Source organism: Neoarius graeffei, chromosome 3 (assembly GCF_027579695.1).
Source record: "Neoarius graeffei isolate fNeoGra1 chromosome 3, fNeoGra1.pri, whole genome shotgun sequence".
In the NCBI taxonomy this organism is placed as follows: Eukaryota; Metazoa; Chordata; class Actinopteri; order Siluriformes; family Ariidae; genus Neoarius; species Neoarius graeffei.
Window position 1 is genome coordinate 64587078 of NC_083571.1, and position 9506 is coordinate 64596583.

A 9506-nucleotide genomic window follows, 5' to 3' on the forward strand; every position below is an offset into this window, starting at 1 on the left:
TTCCCCCACAGTCCAAAGACATGCAGGTTAGGTTAACTGGTGACTCTAAATTGACCGTAGGTGTGAATGTGAGTGTGAATGGTTGTCTGTGTCTATGGCTACATCCACACGACAACGGCAACGAGATGTTATTTAAAAATATATCGCGTCCAAATGGGCAACAATCAGTAAAATATCAGGTCCATATGGCAACGCAATGCTTGCTGAAAACGATGCAATACACATGCCACACCTCTAGGGGCGCTGTAAGACGGTCCCTTCGGAGACACCAGAACAATAGAAGAAGTAAGGATGCATATTAGCCACAAAGTCAGGAAAATCTGTTTGTAAAATTACATTATAATGACCAAATACAATGAAAAGTATTTTCCAGTCTCACCTGTGAAAGGTAATCCCATGTGATCTCGTTTGGATGGCAAACCTGTTGGTACAGTTAAACGCAGCTAATCTTTATTCTCCGCTTTGACCTCTCCAAAATGGCGGCGAGGATGACCTATGATTCTACGCAGAAGGCGGCGTCTTTAATGGTCTGGAATAAATTGAATGCTAATTAAATAATGATTAATTTGCTCCTCTACGCCCTTTTTGAGGAATGTATTGTAGGACTTAAACCCACATCTGAAGAGGTGAGATTGCTCTTTTTTTCTCTATTTTTGCTGGCGGGATTGACTCTCTCTCTCTGCACCATTACACAATAAATATTCACAGTGAAAATATTTTGTAAGCGCGTTTCATGAACCAAGTTATAGGATTTGTTGACAACTCGCATCGCAATGAGAAGATCATTGGCACTACTGGTGTTAAGAATCAGACCATTTCATAAATGAATATTTTGCTGTAGAGCTGCAGTGTTTGTACAATTGCATGTTTTTGCTTCACTATTACTGTCACTATTCTGCTTCTTGCATTACTACTGTGAACTAACACTGAACATAATAATAATAATAATAATAATATCTAAGCTCGTGTTTCACGCTCACTAGTGCTCTGTAAGACTTTTTCCTGGTGATATTCGTTACACTTCTACCCAGCGTGAAGCACTCACAGTTATGTGGTTGTGACGTCATCGTAAACAAATCCGTTTTACTCATCCAGACGACTTCGCAACGGCAACGTTGCCAGATCTTTCCACTCTGGAACCCGTTCTCAAAAAGATTGCGTTTTGGGCACCCAAAACGCCGGTGCCGTGTGGACGCCAGGCCTAAACGATAAGCAATTGTATCGGAGTCACCTGAATCCGTTGCCGTGTGGACAGGGCCTATGTGTCAGCCCTGTGATGACCTGGCGACTTGTCTAGGGTGTACCCCGTTTTTTTCCCGTAGTCAGCTGGGATAGGCTCCAGCTTGCCTGCGACCCTGTAGAAGGATAAAGCGGCTAGAGATAATGAGATGAGAATGAAAGAGCTAAGACATTACAAAACACCGCACATTGTTCGAAAAAGGAGTGGGAAGAAGTACAATACTTTTTTAATTTCCCACCCCTTTTTAACTACCCCGAAATCCTAACTACATTAATACACCTATATAAATATATACCATATATACACTTCATGAATATCTATATAAATATATAATTACAAAAATATATACTACATACCATATATACACTTCATAAATATCTATATAAATATATAACTACAAATATATATATATATATATATATATATATATATATATATATATACACTATATACCATATATACACTTCATAAATATCTATATAAATATATAATTAGAAAAATATATACTACATACCTATCCCTGTAAATATAAATATATAAACTATCCCCATAAATAAATATATGCCATATATACTATATACTAAGTTAGTTCTAATATAACAATCAACCCTATTCTATTTATAGATTTACCCCTCATCATCCTCCGTTAACATACTTCCTCTTCCATGTACTTGTTTAAAAATATTTTTGTACCTTTTTTTAAACAGATTTATACTTACACTTTGTTTTATTTCTGTCTCCAGTCTGTTCCATAAAGTCACCCCACAGCTCGATACGCACATGCTTTTCATATTTGTTCGAACCTTTGGTTTTTTAAAATTTAGGTCTCCCCTTAGATTATATCCCCCCTCTCTTTCACTAAACATTCCTTGTATATTTTTTGGCAATAGATTATTTCTCGCTTTGTACATTATTTGTGCTGTTCTGAATTTGACCAGATCCATAAATTTCAACATGTGTGATTTTATGAATAGTGGGTTTGTGTGATCTCTGTATCCTGTTTTGTTTATTGTCCTTATTGCTCTTTTCTGTATTGTACATATCGGCTGCAGGGTGGTTTTGTAGGTGTTTCCCCAGACTTCGACACAGTAAGTCAGATATGGCAAAAATAACGAGTAATATAGAGTACGCAAAGATTTGCAATCAAGAATATGTTTTGTTTTCCACAGAATATATATATATTCATTCTGTGGAATATATATATATATATATATATATATATATATATATATATATATATATATATATAAATAATGTGTGTGTGTGTGTGTGTGTGTGTGTGTATGTATTTTATATATATATAATACACACATTTATTTTTTTTAAACAATAAAACTGAAATGAAACACTAACTGGCATTTGCAGAAGTGTTTCGAACTCCCCGATATTAAGTGACACTCTCTGGAAGCCCTGCCCCATGCCACTATATTTGAAAGACGCAGTGATGCAGTGCCCTTGCTTCTGTCAAAGTAAATGGAGAATGATTTAAGTTCACCAAAAATGGTCAAAAACTGCATTGGACCATTTTCTGTGAACTCAAAGAATTCTTCATAAATGGGCCGAAAAGAAGTGTTAATCAGATATGATATATAAAATCAGATATGCTTAAAGAGTTTGAGCAGCAAATCAGTAATGCAGGACTAGACATTATTCTTATATGGGGTTGGCAGGTCATAACAGTTAATATCATGCAATTAAAAAGCAAACAACAACCCTGGGGGACGTCTTGCACCATCCCAACAAAATTTCTCTCTCATTCAGTCTTGGCATCATTTAAGTCTTCCCTATCATATAGCTGCCAACCATGGACGGTGAAGGTTCTTATGTGCTTCATCCAAGAAACATGAAGCCAGCCAACTATTTTTTTCTAAAAAAAAATTAAGTTCATGCTGTGACAAGGCACAGCATAACTTAACATTACATTAACAGCATTTAGGAGATGCTCTTACCCAGAGCCAGAGCAGCCTGGGGAACAGTCAGGGGTAGGTGCCTTGCACAAGGGCACTTCAGCCAGTCCAGAGAACTGAACCGGCAACTTTTTGGTCCCAAAGCTGCTTCTCTAACCATTAGGTCATAGCTTCCCCATGGAATTTGAAGATAATAGCACACTCAGAGGAAAGCACTATCTGCCCTCTTCCACATACATGAGCTCACAGACATGTAAGGAATCAAACTCATGATCTCTGTTCGACAGGGTAAACTTGTTCTTGATGCGCTATTGTTTTTTGGTAACTTTATTTTCATTGTGCAGTGGGGTTCATGTTCTCAAAACCAAAATAATGTTTAGTGAGCCTCATGGGGGAAAAGTGTGAATACATCTGTGCTGTTATTGTAAACGTTTACACACACAAGCAACCCTTACCTGTGAGCAAACACGAGAGCCTGGTCTGTCCTCTGCTGCTTCCATTCGAAGAGATCTAGATTTTTAAAAAAAAAAGAAAGAAAAAAAAGAATCATTTTAGGGAAAAAAAAACAGAACAAGGGTGGGTTTCCGGAAAGCCTCTTAAGGCTAAGAACATCTTTAATTACCTCTTAAGATCCATCGTCAAGCTAATGTGGTTTTCCTGAACAACATTATAGCCCAAGTAGTCCTTTAGTTTGCTCTGAACTGATAATGGACCTGGGTCACTCTTTCACAACAAAGAGCGTCTCTCTCACAGCCAAATACACAGAATGCGCATGTGCCTCCAAGGGACTCTCACAGTCAATGGGGGAAACTGGTGTTGAATCTGCTGCTGATGTTCAATTATTTTTTTTTGCACATTGCAAGTACATCGAGTTATGAAAAACATTATGAATATATTTCAGTATGTTATGGAATTATGTATGATATCTTGATGTCACATTGATATCACCACATTTTAATCAAATTTAACTGCATTAGGCTAGTAATTATCTAATTTAGTGTCATAAATGAGACACATTTTTGCACCGCTAACATTTTGTGTGTGTGTGTGTGTGTGTCTCAGAGAGAGAGGTTTTGATCTGTGTCTGCGGAAGGAGGTTGAATTGACCCATCTATCTATCTATCTATCTATCTATCTATCTATCTATCTATCTATCTATCTATCTATCTATCTATCTATCTATCTATCTATCTATCTATCTATCTATCTATCTATCTATCTATCTATAAAAGGATAACATTGCCAATGGATACCAGTTGAAATAATCCTGACTGCATGATTGGGATGATTGGGTAACAGTAAAATGAGCAGGCAGGGGGGAAATATTTACTTAATTATTTAGCTTATTATTTGCTCATTCTGGGCAGCACGGTGGTGTAGTGGTTAGCACTGTCGCCTCACAGCAAGAAGGTCCTGGGTTCGAGCCCCGTGGCCGGCGAGGGCCTTTCTGTGTGGAGTTTGCATGTTCTCCCCGTGTCTGTGTGGGCTTCCTCCGGGTGCTCCGGTTTCCCCCACAGTCCAAAGACATGCAGGTTAGGTTAACTGGTGACTCTAAATTAAGCGTAGGTGTGAATGTGGGTGTGAATGGTTGTCTGTGTCTGTGTCAGCCCTGTGATGACCTGGCGACTTGTCCAGGGTGTACCCCGCCTTTCGCCCGTAGTCAGCTGGGATAGGCTTCAGCTTGCCTGCGACCCTGTAGAATAGGATAAAGCAGCTACAGATAATGAGATGAGATTTGCTCATTCATTTGCTCATTTAATTAAAAAAAAAAACATGCTTGGAATTTAAAACATTATTGTCCAAAAATGTAAAATAGCTTCAATTTTTAATTTCCATATTATAAATGCAATGCTTAATGACGATACAATATATTAACATATTTTAACACTTTATATATTTCATTGGGGGCGGCACGGTGGTGTAGTGGTTAGCGCTGTCGCCTCACAGCAAGAAGGTCCTGGGTTCGAGCCCCGGGGCCGGCGAGGGCCTTTCTGTGTGGAGTTTGCATGTTCTCCCCGTGTCCGCGTGGGTTTCCTCCGGGTGCTCCGGTTTCCCCCACAGTCCAAAGACATGCAGGTTAGGTTAACTGGTGACTCTAAATTGACCGTAGGTGTGAGTGTGAATGGTTGTCTGTGTCTATGTGTCAGCCCTGTGATGACCTGGCGACTTGTCCAGGGTGTACCCCGCCTTTCGCCCGTAGTCAGCTGGGATAGGCTACAGCTTGCCTGCGACCCTGTAGAAGGATAAAGCGGCTAGAGATAATGAGATGAGATGAGATATTTCATTGGTTTTTGGTTAAAAACGAACACCATATGACCTCATCGACTGGATTTAGTAACTACAGTACGAAGCCCTTAAGCAACTACTAATACATATAACAGGGACACGCATTGCAAAGACGATCTTCGTAATGTTGCTCTTAAAGTGCATATCACGGGTAAATTCAGGAGCAAGATCAATGTAATTCTCCTATTTTATATTAAACTTTGGTCAAATATCTGTAACATTCTGCATTTTGTGCAATTTTTTTTACCTTGTGCTATACCAGAAAAATTCAGTTGAAATCAAGCCATTTGAGGCGAATTGGTCCGCCTCTGAAAAAACTTGGCATTTGGATTTCCCGGCAAACATTGATTTTCGTGACGTCGCGTGCGGGACGCCGTCCTCTGAATCCTACGTCAGCGCTGGTTTGTTTATGAGAAAACGACCTGGTGGTTTTCTGCAAATTTCTTCAACATTATCGCGTTAAAATGGTTAACAGATGTATCGTAGGAAGGTGTAGCAACACCAACCTTGATGGGATTAGCACTCATTGTTTCCCAAAAGACCGGACAATGAGAGAGAAATGGGAGCGCTTGGTCTACACAGGCTGTGCACTGAAACTGTGCAAGCTTGCGCAGCCTGCTGGCGCTTCCGCAGGTAACGTCACAAATCTGGCTCCAGACTCCCTTGGGATTTTTCCAGACGTGTTTTGTTATTTTATTTTTTTCTGCTGTAGACAGATGGCCTTGTGCAAAATTACCCTTCTGGATGAGTGTGTAAAGGGACATACTTTCACATAAAAAAAAATGAAATTGGTCCAGAATATGCACTTTAAGACTCCTTCATTTGAGTGAGTTCAGGAAAACCACATACAGAGACAATGTTCGTTACTTAAGAGTGTCTCTAAACTCACTCTTTCGCCCTAAAGGGCAACGTTAACGGGAAACCTACTCCAGAACACAACAAAGCACCTTCTCACTTCATTCACTGCAGTCCTTTTGTTTAAAACCGTGTAAAATTAATTGTCTTCAAATTCTTTGCATATTTATGGTTTCTTTATATACTTTACATTTGTAGAAGTGGGGTGATTTATAATCACACCATCCAGTCATACATGTCAACCTATACGGAATGTCCGTATTTTATACGGATTTGATTCAATAAACGTAGTATATGGGCGTATAAATAAAGTTATACGGATTCTTTAAAAAAAACTTCAATATTTATTTAGAGCTATAATCAATTCCCACGATGATAAACGTACTGTACACCACAGACAGCCATTAAAGAGTCTTATGAAATCGCGCGTTATCTTGTGGTAGCGAGACTTCGTTCCACTTTTGATCATGCGCACACTGCATTGCGAGAATCCCGCCAACCGTGAAGTCATAGACATATAAACATAGACGCCGCCTTCTGCGTAGAATCATACGTCATCCTCGCCGCCATATTGGATGGGGCAAAGTGGAGATTCTTCAGCCGTCTCTGGTATAGTGTCTAGACAGTAGCCGAGAATAAAGATGCCTCATTCATGTGCTGCGTTTAACTGTACCAACAGGTTTACCGTCCAAACGAGATCACATGGGATTACCTTTCACAGGTGAGACTGGAAAAATACTTTTCATTGTATTTGGTCTTTATAACGTAATTTTACGAACAGATTTTCCTGACTTTGTGGCTAACATGAAGTCTCGTGCATAATAGCCGCTCGGTGAAACCTGTCTCCAAACAACGAAGTATTTCCTTCGTAACTACGCTGATAAGACTTTGTGTTTTTGTCAAACATTGGAGCTTTGTATTCATTCTGAAGGTTTATTGTTATTAATATTGAATAAAAAGTAACTGGGATATATCATTGTTAATTATCATTCAAATTTTAAGGCAAGGCAAGGCAAGTTTATTTATATAGCACATTTCATACACAATGGCAGTTCAATGTGCTTTACAGAAGCAAAAACAAAAACAGTAAACAATAGAGAAATAAAATTACATAAAATAATTTTATTTTTATTCTAAAACAATTAATTAAAAGAATTAAAAGGAAATAATATGAATTAAACAATAGTAGAAATAAAATAATAAAATGATAAAATGCCAAAAAAGGAGAAAAAGAAAAAGAAACCAGCGGAATAAAATAGAATAAAATTAAAGTAAATTTAAAACATGCAGAGAAAGTAAAGATTATAAAAAATGTAAAAATATTAATTATTTAACAGAAAGCATCTGAAAACAGCTTGGTCTTTAACCTAGATTTGAAGCTGCCAACAGCAGGAGCATTTTTAATGTCCTCTGGCAGTTGGTTCCATAGCTGTACTGCATAGTAGCTAAAAGCTGCTTCACCACACTTTGTTTTAACAACTGGTTTTAATAGTAAATTTTTCTGTTTTGATCTGGTAGATCTGATTGGGTTAGGCCGCTGCAACACATCAGAGAGGTAATTGGGCCCTGTACCATTTAGAGATTTGTACACCAGCAGCAATGCTTTAAAGTCAATTCTGTAGCTTACTGGAAGCCAGTGAAGGGACCTTTTAGGTAAATTATTTTAATTTGCATCTTATACGGATTTTATAAGGGAAATACGGATTTTGGAGGTTGGTTATACAGGTTTGATTGACCAAAAGTTGACATGTATGTCCAGTATCACAGAAAAGAGGATGTGCTTCGTGTTGAGTCTGGTTCGTGTCAAGATTTCCTCCTCTTGTTCACCAAAGTGAGTTTTCCTTTACAGCGGTCTCCTCTGAGATCTAAATACTGTATGAATTGACTGTGAAGAACCTACAGTTTCTTTGGACAAACAAACAACTCATAACGCTGAAAGCACTCGAACAGGCACATTTTACTGAAAATACTAGGCGCGCGCTCTTTTTACCTACTTCGGACAAACGCACGCACGCAAACCATGACCACGCCCACTGCGCGCGCTCTCCAAATGTCATTTTAAAAAATCCGTTAGAAAAACGCATTTAAACTTGATTTAAATTAACCCGTTGTTATTTATCTTATGTGACACTAACGTGGTCAAAAATACTGAATTAATTGTTTATCTGTATATATAAATTGGTTTATTTTTAAAAATAAGATGTTTTACTTCTGTTACATAATAATAATAATAATAATAATAATTATTATTATTATTATTATAACACGCACACACTGTACTTCACTTCGTACGCCATTTTGTCCACCTTTCTTTTCATCCTATATGCCACACTTAATCCACTTAAGATGTAAATTTAGCTCTGATGCTTTTATTTAACTCACCTTTTTCTCGAAAGGAGGGCCAAGACAAGTTCCTGGGACACAGTTAAAATAACGAATGGCTATTTTTTTTAATTTAATAAGCTCTAATTTTCCTTGTAGAACCCTGTTCCAGAGATTTATAGCTATTAAAAGATTAGTAGATGGATCAGAAAGCTCAGTTCTCCTATTGGAAAAATTGCAGTCGTCCTGCAGTCGTCTTCTTCGTCGGTGATGGCGGTATGTGTGGTCTACCGCCACCAGCTGTCCTGGAGGGTGGGCGAGGTCTCTCAACGTGTCTCTCACACATATTTTTCTGTCCAACTTTTATAGATGTACAGTTGAGAGCAGGGGCGTGTTTAGCCTATTTTTGGAGGTGCTCAAGCACCCCCAAAAACGAGCTCAGCACCCTCTAGCTCAGCACCCTCAAAAACACTGCTTTTGGACGTAATTTTCAGAAATAAGTGCCCTTGCGCACTGCGCAATGAATGTGTGCGCGGGCGTGTGTGTGTTCTTGAATTCACCTGTTACGTGATAGTTCTATGAGCAGTAAAATGCCTCTCCTCCTTGCGTCCCCTCTGATTGGGTTGCCTGTCCGTGCGAGTGCTTGCTACGACATGGTGTTTTTTTAACTGGATTCCACGCCGATGAGGAACTCGAAGTAGCACCCGAGTATTACTGGCATAGCGAGATGTGAAGGTACGGACTGGAGTTACAATTGTTAAACACAACACAATAATATGCATAATGCAATATTGATGTTCCCTGGTCTATGAACAGAATGATAAAAACAACATTTATCATCCATATCGAGATACTTTTGTGCAGAGCTGTACAAGTGCTACAGTGCTAGACCACCG

At 38.6% G+C, this 9506-nt stretch overlaps 1 protein-coding gene across 1 annotated transcript in view; it reads right to left on the reverse strand.

Annotated features, from left to right (window-relative positions):
- LOC132883465 (zinc finger protein 271-like) overlaps positions 1-8821 on the reverse strand; it is a 35436-nt gene extending 26615 nt beyond the window's left edge. The window contains exons 1-2 of the mRNA XM_060917136.1: positions 8671-8821; positions 3603-3657 (exon numbers count right to left, since the gene is read on the reverse strand). Of these exons, the coding sequence (XP_060773119.1) occupies positions 3603-3647 (45 nt within the window). The 5' untranslated portion in view covers positions 3648-3657; positions 8671-8821. The remainder of the gene's footprint in view (positions 1-3602; positions 3658-8670) is intronic.
- Positions 8822-9506: the final 685 nt, after the last annotated feature.